Source organism: Symphalangus syndactylus, chromosome 18, assembly GCF_028878055.3.
Source record: "Symphalangus syndactylus isolate Jambi chromosome 18, NHGRI_mSymSyn1-v2.1_pri, whole genome shotgun sequence".
Lineage (NCBI taxonomy): Eukaryota > Metazoa > Chordata > Mammalia > Primates > Hylobatidae > Symphalangus > Symphalangus syndactylus.
The window spans coordinates 18,862,985-18,884,462 of NC_072440.2; the positions used below are offsets into that span (position 1 = coordinate 18,862,985).

At 46.4% G+C, this 21,478-nt stretch overlaps 1 protein-coding gene across 7 annotated transcripts in view; it reads right to left on the minus strand.

Moving 5' to 3' along the window:
• Positions 1-21,478, minus strand: part of XPNPEP3 (X-prolyl aminopeptidase 3) — a 75,821-nt gene that overhangs the window by 15,843 nt on the left and 38,500 nt on the right. For 6 of the 7 annotated variants that reach the window (XM_055252775.2, XM_055252777.2, XM_055252778.2 and 3 more), the window contains 3 exons: positions 7,581-7,643; positions 5,977-6,090; positions 271-356 (listed from right to left, as the gene is read on the minus strand). In XM_055252775.2, the coding sequence (XP_055108750.2) occupies positions 271-356; positions 5,977-6,090; positions 7,581-7,643 (263 nt within the window). Of the gene's footprint in view, positions 1-270; positions 357-5,976; positions 6,091-7,580; positions 7,644-15,219; positions 15,805-21,478 lie in introns of those variants that run through there. The other variant, XM_063622959.1, reaches the window with a different exon arrangement.

Here is a 21,478-nt window from a genome sequence, read left to right on the forward strand (position 1 = left end):
GCACCCCAGCCTGGATGACACAGCAAGACCCCGTCTCTTACCAAAAAAAAAAAAAAAAATCTTTGTGTGTTAGTTACCTAGGTGTTTCTATGTGCCTCATCCTGTGGTATGATGAACAAAACAGTCTTAGAAAACAATAAGGAGCTTTGCAACCTAACTTGACCAGGAATGGACCTATAATATTTCTTTAGTCATTCATTCCAAATACAGCCATATTCCAACTCATACTCCTAAGAAGCAGTGGGATATGTTACTCTGTAGAAGCCCTACCTGCCATTGACTGGCCACGTACGTGTGATGTCACTCACATAGCAAGAAGACTCACAACCTCCATCCAGAAGCACCATTTCTCCATCCTGGAACAAAGTAAGACATGTTAAAATGGATAAGCTCATGATTATAAGTTGTTTCTAGTAATCCAAAATATGCCTTTTTTTTTTTTTTTTTTTTCTGAGACGGAGTTTCACTCTTATTGCCCAGGTTGCAGTGCAATGGTGTGATCTCGGCTCACCACAACCTCCGCTTCCCACGTTCAAGCGATTCTCCTGCCTCAGCCTCTGAGCAGCTGGGATTACAGGTGCTTGCCACCACACCTGGCTAATTTTGTATTTTTAGTAGGGACGAGGTTTCTCCATGTTGGTCAGGATGGTCTCAAACTTCCGACCTCAGGTGATCTGCCTGCCTCGGCTTCCCAAAGTGTGTGGATTACAGGCGTGAGCCACTGCACTTGGTCCATTTTATTTTTTTAAAGCTCTAATTTAAAGGACACTAATTGCTAGTTTCTTCTATTTATCTACACAGCATCTAAACTTTCTAGATGTTTGAAACGAGGCATGTGAAAACAAAACTTTTCAGATGAATTCACCCTGCCACAAGAAAGTTGGCAATGTGTAGTGTTTCAGTGTATAGGCTTTGGAACCAGACTCCTTGGGATTGAATTACTAGGTGTAAACATTAGCACATAATAAATATCACTATTATCATTTTTTTTTTAAGAAAAAAAAAAACAAAACCCATAGGCCTTTGCTTTATGAAACAAGAGAAAAAAACAATCCTATATACGTTGGTATGCCGGTGGTATGCCGGGCCTTATTCAAACACAGCCACCCTTAAACATTTAACCTTGGAATATCACTTCCCTCTTTTTTTTTCTGAGACAGAGTCTTGCTCTGTTGCCCAGGCTTGAATGCAGTGGCGTGATCTCAGCTCACTGCAACCTCCGCCTCCTGGGTTCAAGCGATTCTCCTGCCTCAGCCTCCCAAGTAGCTGGGATTACAGGTACCCGCCACCACACCTGGCTAACTATGTTGGCCAGGATGGTCTCGATCTCTTGACCTCGTAATCTGCCTGCCTCGGTCTCCCAAAGTGCTGGAATTACAGGCACGAATCACCGCGCCAGGCCCCACTTCCCCTTTCGCTCTCCATCATAATACATGTGGGGAAAGAAGAAAACTTTAAGTATATCTCTAACTTTTAAACTGTCATGTTATGCTGAAATTATCTCTCTATGCCCTTGAAGACAGAGTATATGTTATTCATATCTAAGTAAGTACAAAATTTGACAAACAGTAGAATAATGGGTAAATGATAACATATAGTAATGGCAACTTGAAATGATGAATGTGATTTTTCATTTTTGGCAAAAGATAGAATAAATTTCTGCTAGTAAACAACTAAATCCTGGATAAAATGTATTTTATGAAATGTTGACTTTTTTTTTTTGAGATGGAGGCTTGCTCTATTGCCCAGAGCTGGAGTGCAGTGGCGCAACCTTGGCTCACTGCAATCTCTGCCTCCTGGGTTCCAGCGATTCTCCTGCCTCAGCCTCCTGAGTAGCTGGGACTACAGGCGCATGCCACAACACCCAGCTAATTTTTGTATTTTTAGTAGAGACGGGGTTTCACCATGTTGGCCAGGATGGTCTTGAACTCCTGGCTTCAAGTGATCCCCACCTGCCTCAGCCTCCCAAAGTGCTGAGGTTACAGGCATGAGCCACTGGGGTGCCTGGCCCTGTATGTTTACTTTTTAAAGAAACCATCTAATGAGATTTACTAGACTAAGGAGAAAAGGCAAAAATATATCAAGAATATAAAAGGGTACATAACTATAAATACAAAGTAGCTTAAAATGTAAGACAACACTGTGAGTAATTTAGACAAAATGGACAAAATGGTAGAAACATATAACTTATGAAACTGTCTTAGTAAGAGTAGAAGTATAAATTGACATAATCTCTTTGGAAATGTTTGGTACTATCACAGTTGCAGATATGCATATCCTATGACCCAGCAATTCCATTATTAGGTGTCCCTTAGACAAACTTAGTAACTTGTATACCAGGAAAAATGCACAAGAATGATCAAAGTAAGAATCTGAAAAAAATCATAAAGATCTATGAATATTTATCACATTAAGAAATTAACACTGAGAAAATTTTTATAATATTTATTAAATTCACTTAAAAATAAACCCATTACATGTTAAGATAAATAACATTTTTATGAAAAAAACTATTTTTCTAAATATAAATAGAAAATTGGCATTGTTTGCATTTTCTAAATTTTTTTGTCTAGTGTCACAGAAGACAGCTGGACTCTCATACTGCCTGTGCATTCAGTCTTTTGTGTTATCATAAAACTTCTGGGATACTCCAGTGTACACTAGTAAGAGAATGTCTGTGTTCTTATGAAAATATATTTAACTTCATGAACCACACTAACTGCTGCTCTATACTATAGGAATTAAAATAGGCCGGGCATGGTGGCTCATGCCTGTAATCCCAGCACTTTGGGAGGCCAAGGCGGGCAGATCACTTGAGGCCAGGAGTTTGAGACCAGCCTGGCCAACATGGTGAAACCTCGTCTCTACTAAAAATACAAAAATAGCCAGGCATGGTGGGCGCCTGTAATCCCAGCTACTCAGGAGGCTGAGGAAGGAGAATCGCTTGAACCTGGGAGGTAGAGAGAGGTTGCAGTGAGCCGAGATTGCACTATTGCACTCCAGTTTGGGCAACAAGAGTGAAACTCCATCTGAAAAAAAAAATGCGAGAAGAAAGAAAATGCCTCAATATATGAGGGATACTGAATTAGGAGTTTAAAAGTACACGAAGGAAAATATCAGGCCCAAAGAGTTCTACATGTGTTTACCCAATTTTCAAGAAACATTAATTCAAGTCATTGCATAATACTAAGAATGAGACTATTAATTTTTCTGAGCTTAGTTTGACCTTGATATGAAAACCAGAAAAAGACAGCATAAGAAAGAAATTATATAGGCCAAACTCACTCGTGAACACAGATCTGAATATCCTAAACTAAGTATTATTAAGTTGAAATGAATAGTGCTAAAGATAAGAAACGATGCTCAATTTCATTGTTAATTAAGGTAATAAAAATTAAGACCACAAAGAGATGCTATGTTATACCAAGTAGAATGGCAGAAATTAAGAGGTCTGATAATACCAGGGGATGGAGAGGATGTAGCTGACAGAATTGCACACTGCTAGTGAAGTATAAACAGACACAAATAGGAAAGGTTTATATTATCATATATATTTTATTTATTATTTATTTTTTGAGACAGAGTCTCGCTCTGTCACCAGGCTGGAGTGCAGTGGCGCGATCTCAACTCATTGCAACCTCCGACTCCCTGGTTCAAGTGATTTTCCTGCCTCAGCCTCCCGAGTAGCTGGGATTACAGGCACGCACCACCACACCTGGCTAAATTTTTTTGTATTTTTAGTAGAGACGGGTTTTCACCATGTTGGCCAGGATGGTCTTGAACTCCTGGCCTCGTGATTCACTCGCCTCGGCCTCCCAAAGTGCTGGGATTACAGGTGTGAGCCACTGTGCCCAGCCTACACATATATATATATATATTTTTAAAGACAAGGTCTTGCTCTGTTGCCCAGGCTGGAGTGCAGTGGCATGATCGCAGCTCACTGCAACCTTGAACTCCCCAGGCTCAGATGATCCTTCCCACCTTAGCCTCCCAAGTAACTGGAACTAGAGGCATGTGCCATCATGCCTGGTTCATTTTTGTATTTTTTTTGTAGAGATAGGGTTTCGCTATGTTGCCCAGGCCGGTCTTGAACTCCTGTGTTCAAGGGATCTGCCCGCCTTGACCTCCCAAAGTGCTGGGATTACAGATGTGGGCCACCTCACCCAGTCTATGATATTTAGGAGTTAAAAAAAATCCCTCCAAACTACCTATAGAGTATACAATTTGTATAGAGTTTATAAACAAATAGTAGCTAATTAATACTGTTTGGGGAGTCATATATATGTAATACAACTATTTCTTAAAAGTCAAGAGAAAAACAAAATTTAGTTACCAGTTACCTTTGGGAGGGAGGAAGTGGGATGGGACAGCATAAGGGTAGGTGTGCTGTATTGCTACTGTTCTAGCTCTAAAATCGACTGCTTGGTTGATGGGTATTCGTTTTTATTTTTGTTTTTTTTAACTATGCTGTATAATTTACATGTTTGCTATATTTTTTTCTTTTGGATTTATTGAATACTAAATCAGTAAAGAAATGGACTTAATAAAGGAATACACAATTCCTTCACCTGTATAGTCACATGGGATGAAAATCATAGAAGAGGCCGGGCGCGGTGTCTCACGCTTGTAATCCCAGCACTTTGGGAGGCCGAGGCGGGCGGATCACGAGGTCAGGAGATCGAGACCACGGTGAAACCCCGTCTCTACTAAAAATACAAAAAATTAGCCGGGCGTGGTGGCGGGCGCCTGTAGTCCCAGCTACTCGGAGAGGCTGAGGCAGGAGAATGGCATGAACCCGGGAGGCGGAGTTTGCAGTGAGCCGAGATTGTGCCACTGCACTCCAGCCTGGGTGACAGAGCAAGACTCCGTCTCAAAAAAAAAAAAAAAAAAAAAAAAAAAAAAAAAAAAAAAAAAAAAAGAAAATCATAGAAGATATGTTCCCTCACAGCTAATAGTGATTTCTTAAAATCTTTCTGCCCAGAAAATCTGCTTGGCTCACTGTTGTTGCCGCAAGTCCTCAGAGAAGGAGAGTTATAATGAAATGAGCAGAGGCTTTAGAGTAGAATACTTGGCTCTGCACTAATATGTTGTTTTAGGTTTTTAAATATTTAAATATTTATTTATTTAGAGACAGAGTCTCGCTCCATAGCCCAGGCTGGAGCACTGGAGTGCAGTGGTGTGATCTCGGCTCACTACAACTTATGCCTCCCGGGCTCAAGCAATTCTCCTGCCTCAGCCTCCAGAGTAGCTGGGATTACAAGCATGTGCCACCACACCTGGCTAATTTTTGTATTTTTTAGTAGAGACATGGTTTCACCATGTTGGCCAGACTGGTCTCAAACTCCTGACCTCAAGCGATTCACCCGCCTTGGCCTCTCAAAGTGCTAGGATTACAGGCCTGAGCCACCACGCCTGGCCTATGTTGTTTTATTTTTTGAAGTTCATTTTCCTCATCTATTAAAGAGGCATGTTAATAATTCCTTTCTTTTTTTTTTTTTTGGAGAAAGAGCCTCATCCTGTCACCCAGGCTGGAGTGCGGTGGCACCATCTCAGCTCACTGCAAACTCTGCCTCCTAGGTTCAAGCAATTCTCTGTCTCAGCCTCCCAAGTAGCTAGGATTACAGGCGCCCACCACCATGCCCAGCTAATTTTGTATTTTTAGTAGAGATGGGGTTTCACCATCTTGGCCAGGCTGGTCTCAAACTCCTAACCTTGTGATCTACCCACTTCAGCCTCCCAAAGTGCTGGGATTACAGGTGTGAGCCACCGCACCCGGCCAATAATTCCTCCTTTCTAACAGAGCTAATTTAAGGACAAAATGAGATAATGTCTGTAAAACCATTTTACAAGCAATAATATACTTTTAAAATGTCAGCTAATTTGTGAAAGCTGAAGGTTAGAGGACCATGAGGTTAGCAGGTTTTCTACTAGGCTATCTGGACCTAGTGGGAGTAGCACTGAGGGCATCTCACGTACCTTGATGAGTTGATTATTTTTCACATAGTGCAAAGTGTTTGACCGATTACCACCAGCCACCACAGGTGGATAGGCTAAGATGTCTGCGCCACGAGCCCGGCATTCAAATTCAAACTGTGAAAAACAACAGCAAGGTATGACTCAAAGGGTTTCTGTAGGGCTGCCCCAGCCCAGGCTCTCTTCAACAGCCCATACCTCCATACCGGTACTTATCTTAAGTCATTACTGGGAAACTATTCATCATATCTAACCAAACCTTTTACGTTGTAATTTCAGTCCATTTCTTTTATTCTCACCCCATGTACTATAATCTATGTAAGTATACTTTTTTATTCCCACAAATCCTGTTATTTCAACCCTATTATTAAATCTGTTCTTTTTTCTTTAGTGTTTTCTAAATTTCTTATAATTTTCAAATTAAGTCCAGAAGACAGAAAACTATGATGAAGGCTGAGCCTTGAAATACCATCATGTAAGGTTACTATTTGTTTATTCTTATTTAGCTAAACACCGAAATGTGACTTACATTTTTAACAACAGCTCTAAATTACTAATTCCAATCTTTCAAATAGCTACAAATCTAAATGCTCTGGAAAAGTGAAAACGGATGCTAGGAAAATTGCAGTCCTACTAATTTCACTACGTTCCAGGATACAGGATGGAGCTGGAGGTTGGTGAGTATCTGCTACTATCTACAGCACTTTCTCAACCTCTATTTTTTTTTGAGACATGGTATTGCTGTCACCCAGGCTGGAGTGCAGTGGGGCAATCATAGTTCACTATAGCCTGAACCTTCCAGGCTCAAGCCATCCACCTACCTCAGCCTCCAGAGTAACTGGACTACAGGTGTGCCACCATGCCCAACTAATTTTTTTTTATTTTTGTAGAGATGAGGGCTCAGTATGTTGCCCAGGCTGGTCTCGAACTCCTGGGCTCAAGTGATCCTCCCATGTCGGCCTCCCAAAGTAATGGAATTACAGGCATGTGCCACCACACCTGGCCTCAGCCTCTTTTTTTTTTTTCTTTTTTTTTGAAACAGTCTTGCTCTGTTGCCCAGGATGGAGTGCAGTGCAGTGGCATGATCTTGGCTCACTGCAACCTGTGCCTCCCAGGTTTAAGTGATTCTCGTGTCTCAGCCACTTGACTAGCTGGGATTATGGGCATACGTTACCATACCTAGCTAATTTTTGTATTTTTAGTAGAGACGGGGTTTGGCCATGTTGGCCAGGCTGGTCTCAAACTCCTGGCCTCAAGTGATCTGCCTGCCTTGGCCTCCCACAGTGCTGGGATTACAGGCATGAGCTCCACGCCCAGCCCTCAGCCTCTTCTTTACATTGACCTAAACAGTATTACTTTTGTCACCTCACATTGCTGAATCTTCCCTTCATCATCATCTGTGCTACTTTGCAATTTTCTTCCTTTACTTGTAACACAGTATATTTTAGACTTATAAATGACCAGGGATATTTCAGAACCAAATTCTCTCCAATGACATGCTGGTCATCACTATCACAAAAGCAGACTGCACTGCCATTTCTGCAAATCAAATTACTTTATTATATTCACCTCCAACAAGATGGTGAAGCTAACCATCTAAATCTCACCTTAGCATAAAGAAAGGCTTCTTCCACAGGGGCTTTACTGGCGAACATGGTTTCTATGAAAGCCTGCAAAGAGAAAGGAGGATGAAAAGAACACGATCTCATTCTATGTTGCTTACTCGAATATTCAAAATACTAGAGCTCAGATGAAAAGCACCTTTCCCCACAATTTCGTCAACCTGAAGTTGTGACTTACTGTGGATAATAATACAGTTTTTTTTTTTGAGACGGAGTCTCGCTGTGGCACCCAGGCTGGAGTGCAGTGGCGTGATCTCGGCTCACTGCAAGCTCCGCCTCCTGGGTTCACGCCATTCTCCTGCCTCAGCCTCCCAAGTAGCTGGGACTGCAGGCGCCCGCCACCATGCCCGGCTAATTTTTTGTATTTTTAGTAGAGACGGGGTTTCACTGTGATAGCCAGGATGGTCTGGATCTCCTGACCTTGTGATCTGCCTGCCTCGGCCTCCCAAAGTGCTGGGATTACAGGCGTGAGCCACCATGCCCGGCCAATAATATAGATTTCTGAAAGGAAAACATTTTGCTTTGATTTGAATGTGTCCCCTCCAAAATTCACGTTGCAATTTAATCCCCACTGGGGTGATAGTAAGAAGTGGGGCCTTTTGGGTAGTGACTAAATCATGAGGGCTCTGCCCTCATAGATGGGATTAGTGACCTTATAAAGGGGCTTGGCGGAGTGAGTTTGGCCCCTCTTGATTTTCTGTCCCTTCTGCCACATGAGGATACCTAGAGGGTGCCACCTATCAGGAATTTCCCTTCACCAGACACTGAATGTGCTGGCACCTTGACCTTGGACTTCCCAGCCTCCAGAACTATGAGGAAATACATTTCTATTGCTTATAAATGATCCAATCTCAGGTACTTTGTAATAGCAGCACAAACATACTAAGATATACATTTGTTATTTATGTCACAAAATGCCTCAATAGCCCCATGTATGAAATTATGGATTGAATGGTCTAGTCTATAGCAAGGTTTCCCAACCTCAGTACTACTGACATTTGGGGCCAGATAATTCCTCATGGGAGAGCTGTCCTGTTCAACGTAGGATGCCAGAAGCATTCCCAATTGTGATAACAGGACACTACCAAAATGCTCCCTAGGGGACAACACTGCTCCCCCACTGAGAACCACTGACCTATAAGTAATTTTATGTGATAACCACACTATATGTGTGTGCATTCTTTTTTTTTTTTTTGAGACAGAGTCTCACTCCATCCCGCAGGCTGGAGTGCAGTGGAGTGATCAGAACTCACTGCAGCCTCAAACTCCTGGGCTCAAGTGATCCTCCCGCCTTAGCCTCCTAAGTAGCTGGGACTACAGATGCATGCCACCATGCCCAGCTAATTTTTAAATTTTTCATAATTTTTAATGTTTTCAGCCTCTCAGGGTGACTCACACGTGTAACCCAGCACTTTAGGACGCTGAGGTGAGAGGATCGCTTGAGCTCAGGAGCTCGAGATGAGCCTGGGCAACATAGTGAGACACTATCTCTCTAAAAACAAACAAACAAACAAACAAACAAACAAACAAACAAACAAACAAACAGGCTGGGTGCATTGGCTCAAGCCTGTAATCCCAGCACTCTGGGAGGCTGAGGCGGGCAGATCATGAGGTCAAGAGTTCGAGTTCAGTCTGTCCAACATAGGGAAACCCCATCTCTACGAAAAATACAAAAAATCAGCTGGGTGTGGTAGTGTGCGCCTGTAATCCCAGCTACTCAGGAGGGTGGGACAGGAGAATCGCGTGAACCGGGAGGCAGAGGTTGCAGTGAGCCGAGATTGTGCCACCGCACTACAGCCTGGGCCACAGTGGGATACTCTGTCTAAAAAAAAAGAAAACATGAAAACATTTCATAGTATGAGGTAATGGCATTGCCAAAATGCCCCAAAGAGTAAAAGCAAGTGGTGCAATGGTGGGAATATTTACATGGCTTGCTGCCTCTCTTCATTCAAATCTTTCCTCAAATGTTTCCTCCTCACAGAGGCCCTTCCTGACTATCCCATCTAAATTAGCACCTTCCATTACATTTCATCCCCCTTCACTGCTTCATTTTTCTTCATAGCATTTAATTCCAGATGACTTCATGTCTTATTTGCTTACTGTCTCTCTTCCACCAGAATGTAACTGTGAAGAGTGAGCACGGATAGTCTATTGTGCTCACTAATGTATCCTCAGAACCCAGAGCAGTGCCTGGCATACAGTTGGTACTCAGTAAATATCTGCTGGATAATGAGCAATTAAAATCAATTAAAGGGGCTGGGCACGGTGGCTCATGACTATAATCCCAGCACTTTGGGAGGCCGAGGTGGCGGATCACGAGGTTGAGATCGAGATCATCCTGGCTAACACAGTGAAACACGATCTCTACTAAAAATACAAAAAAATTAGCTGGATGTGGTGGCACGCACCTGTAGTCCTAGTTACTTGGGAGGCTGAGGCAGGAGAATCGCTTGAACCTGGGAGGTGGAGGTTGCAGTGAGCCGAGATCGTGCCACTGAACCCCAGCCTGGGTGACAGAGTGAGACTCCATCTCAAAAAAAAAAAAATAAGAAAATAAACAGCTGGGTGTGGTGGCTCACGCCTGTAATCCCAGCACTTTGGGAGGCTAAGGCAGGTAGATCACTTGTGGCCAGGAGTTCGAGACCAGCCTGGCCAACATGGCAAAATCCTGCTGTCTCCGCTAAAAATACAAAAAATTAGCTGGGCATAGTGGTGGGCACCTGTAATCCCAGATGCTCAGGAGGCTGAAGTAGGAGAATCACTTGTACCCAGAAGGTGGAGGTGGCAGTAAGCTGAGATCGTGCCACTGCACTCCAGCCTGGGTACCACAGCAAGACTCCATCTCAAAAAAAGAAAAATAAATAAAAAATCAATTAAAGGACACTTGCACACACAATCACAAATGTTGACAACTTATTCAGCACTATATTTTTAGCATGAAACCTAAAAAATATGGCAGTCCTAGTGGCTTCATTCACTCAAAAGAGGGATTTGTCTTTTTATTAATTTTGCTTTGAAACCTTATTGCCTGGCATAGATAACTGTTGATGTCATGGCTTAAAATTTTTTTTTTTTAAGAGATGGGGTCTTGCTATGTTGCCCACACTGGAGGGCAGTGGCTATTCACAGGCACAATCATGGTGCACTACTGCCTTGAACTCCTGGGCTCAAGCGATCCTTCTGCTTCAGCCTCCTGAGTAGCTGGGACTATAGGTGCACACCATTGTGCCAGGACAGTTGTGACTCTTTCAAACTGTTAGGTAGACTCAACAGGATAGAAAAGTTCCTCCTCCTGGCTGGGCGCGGTGGCTCACGCTTGTAATCCCAGCACTTTGGGAGGCCGAGGCAGGCGGATCATGAGGTCAGGAGATCGAGACCACGGTGAAACCCCGTCTCTACTAAAAAAAAAATACAAAAAATTAGCCGGGCGTGGTGGCGGGCGCCTGTAGTCCCAGCTACTCGGAGAGGCTGAGGCAGGAGAATGGCGTGAACCCGGGAGGCGGAGCTTGCAGTGAGCCGAGATTGCGCCACTGCACTCCAGCCTGGGCGACAGAGCGAGACTCCGTCTCAAAAAAAAGAGAAAAGTTCCTCCTCCTTCCTAGGTGATCAAATGCCTAATCTTGCTTTACTTCTTTTTGTAATGAATGTGCCTCCTATGAGTCAATTTCTTTACAGAGCATTCCAGGTACACATGATACGCAGTTCAAATGCTACCTACCCTTACTATATGCTTGATGTCCTTCCAGTAAAGATCAAGAGTTAGACTTCATGATTGGCACTTCTAGGACTGTCTTGTCACAACGTAGCCCATACTACCAATAAAGACTTAACACTCTTACTTCACTAAGTGCTACCTGAATGTTTGTATTTTGACTGTTAAAAAATGTAAAATGGGCTTTCTTTGCATTTCACCCTGCATCTCATAATCAGAACACATCACAAATGAACACTGTAAAGCTAATGGAGAAGGGAGAGTAGAGAGAAAAAGCATTTCACAAACCATTTCAGGAAAGTTGTGTGTGTGTGTGACAGAGAGAGAGATTGGGGGAGGGATCCCTTAACATTGTCCTATGGATCTTTTCTTAGCTTATTTTAAAAATCAATAATTTGAGGCTGGGCGCAGTGGCTTACACCTGTAATCCCACCACTTTGGGAGGCTGAGGCAGGTGGATAACGAGGTGAGGAGTTCAAGACCTGCCTGGCCAAAATGGTGAAACCCTGTCTCTACTAAAAATACAAAAATTAGCCGGGCATGGTGGCGGGCACCTGTAATTCCAGCTACTCAGGAGGCTGAGGCAGAGAATTGCTTGAATCCGGGAGGCGGAGGTTGCAGTGAGCCTATATCGTGCCACTGCACTCCAGCCTGGGCGACAGAGTAAGACTCCATCTTAAAAAAAAAAAAAAAAAATCAATGACTTGAAGGAAGACACAGATGTATGTCGACCACGTTTGTTTAAGTATTAAGCAGTCTTTGCTGGTCTGGCTGGGGCTAGTAGTGAACACTGTACTTGAAGGATATTAACAAACGAGAGAGCACACAGAAGAGGGTTACCAAAATGAGGGGAAATATAACATATGAGGAATGGTTAAGGAAAACAAGAACGTTTAACTTTGGGAGACTAAAGGTAGAATATAGAGAAGTAGGCCTGAAATGTTGGTGTGCTATTATGCTGTGAGGCTTAATTCCAGCAGGTCTGAAATTAGCCTGAGCTGTTCTGCTAAAGTTCCTGTATGACACTGATTTGGGCCAAGGCCTGAAGCATGCTGATAAACAGTGTTGCAGGGAGTTTCAGAGCAGTTTGTATCAGCTAATTAAGTTAATCTGTAGATAAGGTGTGAAGTAGGGTTACAACTTCATTTTATTTTTTATTTTTTTTTATTTTTTATTAATTTTTTTTGCATACAAAAACAATAAACATTTTCTAAAAATACATACAAACAAAAAGATGCGTATCAAACATATTAGGAAGGTTGCACATGGGAAGTCGGGGAATAGAAATGGGGGTGGGAGTTAAAATAAATGAGAGAGGGACTTTATATGGATCAGTGATAATAACTCAATCCTCTATTTGACAAAGAAGAGGGAGAAGGAAGAGGAAGAAAAAGAAAGTGGGATAAAGGATCAGAAAGGGAGGAAAATAGAAAAAATTAGAGTATGACTCCAGGGTAGACCTGTTTTGTTGTCATTGAGTTGGTTGGTTGGTTTGTCTGTTGTATTCTTCATGTTTCGCCAAGTTGGCCAGACTGGTCTCGAACTCCTAGCCCGAAGTGATCAACCCGCCTCGCCCCCCAGAGTGCCGGGACCACAGGCGTGAGCCACCACGTCCAGCCCCCACATTGCTTCTGGCCTCCGTGGTAGACCTCCCAGACGGAGCGGCCAGGCAGAGGAGCTCCTCACTTCTACCCAGACACGGGGCGGCCGGGCAGAGGGGCTCCTCACTTCCCAGACGGGGCGGCCAGGCAGAGACGCTCCTCACTTCTTCCCAGACGATAGGTGGCCGGGCAGAGGCGCTCCTCACTTCCCAGACGATGGGTGGTCGGGCAGAGGCGCTCCCCACTTCCCAGACGATGGGTGGCCGGGCAGAGGCGCTCCTTACTTCTCAGACGATGGGCGGCCGGGCAGAGGCGCTCCTCACCTCCCAGACGATGGGTGGCCGGGCAGAGGCACTCCTCACTTCCCAGATGAGGCAGCCGGGCAGAGGCGCTCCTCACTTTCCAGACGATGGGTGGCCGGGCAGAGGCGCTCCTCACCTCCCAGACGATGGGTGGCCGGGCAGAGGCGCTCCTCACCTCCCAGACGGGGCGGCCAGGCAGAGGCGCTCCTCACTTCTTCCCGGACGGGGCGGCCGGGCAGAGGCGCTCCTCACTTCTTCCCGACGGGGCGGCCGGGCAGAGGCGCTCCTCACTTCTTCCCGGACGGGGCGGCCGGGCAGAGGCGCTCCTCACTTCTTCCCGGACGGGGCGGCCGGGCAGAGGCGCTCCTCACTTCTTCCCGGACGGGGCGGCCGGGCAGAGGCGCTCCTCACTTCTTCCCGGACGGGGCGGCCGGGCAGAGGCGCTCCTCACTTCTTCCCGGACGGGGCGGCCGGGCAGAGGCGCTCCTCACTTCTTCCCGGACGGGGCGGCCGGGCAGAGGCGCTCCTCACTTCTTCCCGGACGGGGCGGCCGGGCAGAGGCGCTCCTCACTTCTTCCCGGACGGGGCGGCCGGGCAGAGGCGCTCCTCACTTCTTCCCGGACGGGGCGGCCGGGCAGAGGCGCTCCTCACTTCTTCCCGGACGGGGCGGCCGGGCAGAGGCGCTCCTCACTTCTTCCCGGACGGGGCGGCCGGGCAGAGGCGCTCCTCACTTCTTCCCGGACGGGGCGGCCGGGCAGAGGCGCTCCTCACTTCTTCCCGGACGGGGCGGCCGGGCAGAGGCGCTCCTCACTTCTTCCCGGGGCAGCCGGGCAGAGGCGCTCCTCACTTCCCAGACGGGGCGGCCGGGCAGAGGCGCTCCTCACTTCCCAGACGGTGGGTGGCCGGGCAGAGGCGCTCCTCACTTCCCAGATGATGGGTGGCCGGGCAGAGGCGCTCCTCACTTCTTCCCGGACGGGGCGGCCGGGCAGAGGCGCTCCTCACTTCTTCCCGGACGGGGAGCCCGGGCAGAGGCGCTCCTCACTTCTTCCCGGACGGGGCGGCCGGGCAGAGGCGCTCCTCACTTCTTCCCGGACGGGGGCGGCCGGGCAGAGGCGCTCCTCACTTCTTCCCGGACGGGGCGGCCGGGCAGAGGCGCTCCTCACTTCCTCCTGGACGGGGCAGCCGGGCAGAGGCGCTCCTCACCTCCCAGACGATGGGAGGCCGGGCAGAGGCGCTCCTCACCTCCCAGACGATGGGTGGCCGGGCAGAGGCGCTCCTCACTTCCCAGACGGGGCGGCCGGGCAGAGGCGCTCCTCACTTCCCAGACAGGGCGGCCGGGCAGAGGCGCTCCTCACTTCCCAGACGATGGGTGGCCGGGCAGAGGCGCTCCTCACTTCCCAGACGGGGCGGCCGGGCAGAGGCGCTCCTCACTTCCCAGACGATGGGTGGCCGGGCAGAGGCGCTCCTCACTTCCCAGACGGTGGGTGGCCGGGCAGAGGCGCTCCTCACTTCCCAGACGGTGGGTGGCCGGGCAGAGGCGCTCCTCACTTCCCAGACGGTGGGTGGCCGGGCAGAGGCGCTCCTCACTTCCCAGACGGTGGGTGGCCGGGCAGAGGCGCTCCTCACTTCCCAGACGGTGGGTGGCCGGGCAGAGGCGCTCCTCACTTCCCAGTCGGTGGGTGGCCGGGCAGAGGCGCTCCTCACTTCCCAGACGGTGGGTGGCCGGGCAGAGGCGCTCCTCACTTCCCAGACGGGGCGGCCGGGCAGAGGCGCTCCTCACTTCCCAGACGGTGGGTGGCCGGGCAGAGGCACTCCTCACTTCCCAGACGGTGGGTGGCCGGGCAGAGGCGCTCCTCACTTCCCAGACGGTGGGTGGCCGGGCAGAGGCGCTCCTCACTTCCCAGACGGTGGGTGGCCGGGCAGAGGCGCTCCTCACTTCCCAGACGGTGGGTGGCCGGGCAGAGGCGCTCCTCACTTCCCAGACGGTGGGTGGCCGGGCAGAGGCGCTCCTCACTTCCCAGACGGTGGGTGGCCGGGCAGAGGCGCTCCTCACTTCCCAGACGGTGGGTGGCCGGGCAGAGGTGCTCCTCACTTCCCAGACGGGGCGGCCGGGCAGAGGCGCTCCTCACTTCCCAGACGGGGCGGCCGGGCAGAGGTGCTCCTCACCTCCCAGACGGGGCGGCCGGGCAGAGGTGCTCCTCACCGGTGCTCCTCACCTCCCAGACGGGGCGGCCGGGCAGAGGCGCTCCCCACTTTCCAGATGGGGCGGCGGCCGGGCAGGGGTTGCAATCCCAGCACCCTGGCAGGCCAAGGCAGGCGGCCGGGGGGTAGAGGCTGCCGCGAGGCCAGACCACGCCACCGCACTCCAGCCCGGGCAACACCGAGCACTGGGTGAGCGAGACTCCGTCTGTAGTCCCAGTACCTCGGGAGGCTGAGGCGGGCAGAGCAGTCGGCGTCAGGAGCTGGCGACCAGCGTGGCCAAGATGGCGAACGCGTGCCTGCATCCAGAGGAGAAAAGGCAGGCAGGGGTCGCGCGCGCCGGCAGTCCCAGGCAGTCTGCGGCGTGGGCAGCAGCAAGCCAAGTAGATTGTAGCCTGGGCCAGAGAGGGAAAGAAAGAAAGAAAGAAAGAGAGAGAGAGAGAGAGAGAGAGAGGGAGAGGGAGGGAGGGCTTCATTTTTTTTTTTGAGATAGAGTCTTGCTCTGTCACCAGGCTGGAGTGCAGTAGCGTGATCTTGGCTCATTGGAACCTCCACCTCCCAGGTTCAAGCAATTCTCCTGTCTCAGCCTCCCAAGAAGCTAGGATTACAGGCACCCACCACCAAGTCCAGCTAATTTTTGTATTTTTAGTAGAGATGAGGTTTCACCATGTTGGCCAGGATGGTCTTATTTCTTGACCTCGTGATCCACCCGCCTTGGCCTCCCAAAGTGCTGGGATTACAGGTGTGAGCCACTGTGCCCGGGCACAACTTCATTCTTTTGTATGTAGATATCCATCTGTCCCAGCACAACTGACTCATTTAAAAAAAAATTCATCCTTGGTTTGATATGGCACATGCTTTGAAATCATGGAATGTGGAAATGATAGAATCTGAGCTAGCAAAATGGATTGGGAGGGAATTCTGAATCGCTGGTAGGTCTGCTAAATATTCAGTAGTTTGGTTAGTGCCTTCAGTGCTGGCTGAAAGTAAGCTCAGAATCTCTTAGATGAGCTTCTCTTTTTGATCAACAGATGGAGCTCTAACCCAAAGAAACTGGGCTACTATCATTTTTTTTTTTTTTTTTGATAGTCAACTGAGACCAACCACAGCTAAAATAATTCGAGTGGCAAGTTGAAAGCGACATGTGAAAAACCATGGACGTAAGGGGCTATTCAGTGAAGAAAATGAGCCATTTTCTAGATTATTACATGCAATACCCTGAGGCACTCTTTAAAAATGGTTCCTGAGAATTTTAGATCAAAGAACAGTATCTCTCATTTTGAATATTGCTGAGTGAGAGAGAAAGGTTCACAGGGAAACCTCTAGTTTATTAAAATGGATGAAGGGAGGGGCCTATCATACGTATCTAGATATGGGCAACTGTCCTGCCCCTCCCTCGTCACATAGTCAGTGCCTCCTGAAGCTACAGAAATGCTGTGGATGCAGACAGTATGGTTCTGGTTGTATGAGGACAGAAATGAACTCCATTATGGGATACCCCTCACCCAGGTTATGACTGATACTGTGATAGAAGGCATCCACCAGCATGAACTTCATATGTGACTTTGCTGTTAGATCTCAGGAAGATGTAAAAAGGCAGTTTAAGATCTTTTATCCCAACTTCTTGGATAATAAAAAGATAGTAAGTTTAGGACTTTACAAAAGAAATAAAATCAAGAAAGAAAGGGGGCATGAAAAAGAATAAGGTTAGATCCTTAGTTTATACCATATATAAATATTAACTCAAAATGGGTCAAAGACCTAAACATAAAACTATAAAACTCTTAGAAGAAAACATAGGGGAATATCTTTGTGACACTGGATTTAGTAATATTTTCTTGGATATGACACCAAAAGCACAGTTAACAACAACAAAAAAACAAACTGGCCTTTATAAAAATCAAAACATTTTGAGCACTAAAGGACGCTATCAATAGTAAAAAGCCAACCCTCATAATGGGAGAATATTTGCAAACCATATATCGGATTAAGAGTTAATATCAAAAACATATAAGGAATTCCCACAACTCAACAACAAAAAAATCCAACCCAATTTGAAAAAATGGGCAAAGGAACTGAACAGGTATTTCTCCAAATAAGATATATAAATAACCAATAAACACATGAAAATATGTGAAAATATGCTCAACATCACTAATTGTTAAGGAAATGCAAATAAAAACTATGAGATGTCATTTCACACCCGTTAAGATGGCTAGTACTCAAAAGGCAGAAAATAACAAGTATTGATTGGCAAGAATGTAGAAAAACTGGAACCCTTGTGCATTGCTGGTAAAAATGTGAAATGGTCCATTTGCTGTGGAAAACTGTATGGTGGTTTCTCAAAAAATTAAATATATAATCAGGAGGCTGAGGTGGGAAGATCACATGAGCCCAGGAGTTCGAGGCTGCAGTGAGCTAAGATGGTGCTGCTGCACTCCAGCCTGGGAACAAATGGAGACTCTGTCTCAAAAAAAGAAAAACAAAACAAAACAAAATACAGAATCACCACAGATCTAACAATTCTACTTCTGGGTATACACCCCAAAGAACTGAAAGCAAGGACCTGAATAATTATTTGTAAACCCAGGTACATAGCAGCATTAGTCACCATAGCCCAAAAGATGGAAGCAACCCAAGTGTCCAATGACAGATGAAAAGATGAAGGAGGGCCGGGCACGGTGGCTCATGCCTGTAATCCCAGCACTTTGGGAGGCCAAGGTGGGTGGATCACGAGGTCAGGAGATCGAGACCATCCTGGCTAACATGGTGAAACCCCATCTCTACTAAAAATACAAAAAAAAATTAGCCAGGTGTGGTGGTGGGCGCCTGTAGTCCCAGCTACTCAGGAGGCTGAGGCAGAAGAATGGCGTGAACCCGGGAGGCGGAGCTTGCAGTGAGCTGAGACTGCGCCATTGCACTCCAGCCTGGGTGACAGAGTGAGACTCCATCTCAAAAAAAAAGAAAAGATGAAGGAAACATTGTCTTATACATACAATGGAATACCATTCAGCCATAGAGGAATGTCATTCTGAAAAATGCTACAACACAGATGAACTTGAAAACATTTTACTAAGTGAAGAAAGCCAGTCACAAAAAGACAAATACTGTGTGATTCTACTTATATGAAGTAGCTAGAATAGGCAGTCACAGAAAAAGTAAAAGTTACCAGGGGCTGGGAGGAGGGAAGAATGGGAAGTTATTATTTATTGAGTACAATTTCTATTTGGGATAAAAAAAGTCTGAAAAAGATAGTAGTAATAGTCACACACAGTGTGAATATACCTAATGTTACTGAATTTCCATCTTAGCCATTTTTGAGACATACACTTAAAAATGGCTAAAATGGTTAAATTTTTTTTTTTGCAGAGTCTCTCTCTGTTGCCTAGTCTGGAGTGCAATAGCATGATCTCGGCTCACTGCAACCTCCACCTCCCAAGTCGCTGGGATTACAGGCATGTGTCCCATGCCCAGCTAATTTTTTGTATTTTTAGTAGAGATGGGGTTTCGCCTTGTTGCCCAGGCTGGTCTCAAACTCCTGGCCTCAAGTGATTCGCCTGCCTCAGCCTCCCAGAGTGCTGGGATTACAGGCATGTGCCACCGTGCTTGGCCTAAAATAGTAAAATTTTATATGCATCTCACCACGATTAAATAAAAAACACATAGAGGCCAGGTGTGATGGCTCATGCCTGTAATCCCAGCACTTTGGGAGGCCAATGTGGGCAGAGTGCTCAAGCTCAGGAGCTCATGGCCAACACGGTGAAACCCTGTTTCTCCAAAAATAATAATACAAAAATTGACAAGAGGGCCAATCCCGATAGAATTTTACAGGAAGGTTTGGGATCCACAACTGCCTGTCATTAAACTCCTCAGACTATAAAAATCCCAAGGCAGATATGTTTATTATCTGAGTTTAAAGGAATTTTAGAAAGAGAAAGGTTCCAATGAGTCTCTAACATCAGATGTCAAAATGCTGTGTTTTAATATCAGCATGGTAATAGATGAAGAACATTGATATGTAGGCCAGGATCTCATAACCCCAACTCCTGGCAGGGAACACAAGACCTTTCACAAATGTGTGAGTAAAATGGCCTGGAGGTGGAGAAGAAACTCTTTTACGTCTACTGGATGGAGTAAGACAGTGTACAATACTGTCTGGGCCTCTTAATGAAGCATTTAAGAATGACAGAATTAACTCCTGGGATGTGGGGATGCTGCTGTGAAAGGGATAAAAAGTTTGGTTAGAAGTCTGCGTAGCTCAGTTGGTCGAGCATCAGATTTTTAATCTGAGAGTCCAGGGTTCAAGTTTGTAAGTCAATTTTTAAAAAAAGTTATAAATTTTTTAATTTAAAAAGTCTGGGCCGGGTACGGTGGCTTATGCCTGTAATCCCAGTACTTTGGGAGGCTGAGGCGGATGGATCACCTGAGGTCAGGAGTTCAAGATTAGCCTGGGCAACATAGTGAAACCCTGTCTCTACTAAAAATACAAAAATAAGCCAGGCGTGGTGGCGGGTGTCTGTAATCCCAGCTACTCGGGAGGCTGAGGCAGGAGAATCACTTGAACCCGGGAAGCACAGGTTGCAGTGAGCTGAGATCGCGCCATTGCACTCCAGCCTGGGCAACAGATCAAAACTCTGTCTCAAAAAAAAAAGAAAAGTGGTAATCTCTATTGAAAAAAAAAAAAGAAAAAAAGAAATGCATTTCAATAAGATGGACAATGTCCAAAGAAGTTGTGTCATAAAATGGCAATGAACTATATGCAGCTTGCTACCAGGGGATCTATGTGAAAGAATCATCAGATTCATAAGCAAGTAGTCTTTTCCTCCTAGGATCCCTCCTTTCAATTATTTGCCCACAGATGCCAGGCAATTGGACTGCTTCACAGATGGCTGTTCTAGAACTGAGGGCAATTCTGTATGAAAAGTACATGTTCAGAGTCCAGCAGAAAGTAAAATCCTGGCCGGGCGTGGTGGCTCAAGCCTGTAATCCCAGCACTTTGGGAGGCTGAGGCGGGCGGATCACGAGGTCAGGAGATCGAGACCATCCTGGCTAACACGGTGAAACCCCGTCTCTACTAAAAATACACAAAAAATTAGCCGGGCGTGTTGGCGGGCGCCTGTAGTCCCAGCTACTCGGGAGGCTGAGGCAGGAGAATGGCGTGAACCCGGGAGGCGGAGCTTGCAGTGAGCCGAGATCACGCCACTGCACTCCAGCCTGGGGGACAGAGCAAGCCTCCATCTCAAAAAAAAAAAAAGAAAGTAAAATCCTATGGAAAAAGTTAAGAACAAGTGGGTCAACAGGGCTGAATTACAGGCTACAATCATAGTCCTGATAGAAGAACTGGACACAAAAGCCCTATTATTTGGGTAAATATTGATTCTTGGGCTGTCACTAATGGACTTGTAATTGGTCTAACAAGTGGGTCACAAATAACTGGACAATAAAAGGGCCCTCCATGTGAGGGGCTGCTCTTTGGAAATCTCTATGAAAATTCTGAGGGAAAAATCAAAGTAGGGCATGCTAATACCAAAGAAACTCTATGCCAGAATTTTAAGGTGATTGGAACCAACAGTTGATGGCCTAACTTGATCTCTTGAAATGGCAACCAAGTCTATGAAATGGGTGGAGGAACTCAAGCCAGCCAGTGACACACTGAACAATGACATATACCAGTGGGCTCCACTGAAGCTTAAACTATTAATAAAAATTGTCCTGGCTGCCAACAGTATAGTGCCATTTTCTGTATTTATCCAATTTATCTCCCTATGATTAGACTAGCTCAACAGCTGACCAAGGAAGTCTCCTTCAGCAGGAAAAGTTTGCATTCAAATTAATATAAATGCATTTGCTTGACTGCAGTAACCACTGTATTATGCATAGGTATATCAAAATATGTTGCACACTTTATATATAAATAAAAAAATTTTAAAAACGATTAAGAAAGGCAAGGTTGTTGCTAAGGGCAAAGAAGTCAATAAATGAGTGGTATGGAAGCTCAACAGATGCTTCTGGAGCCTCAAGAGATGCTTAAAGCAAGAGAATAATATTCTCTCTTTACTTTAACTCAGA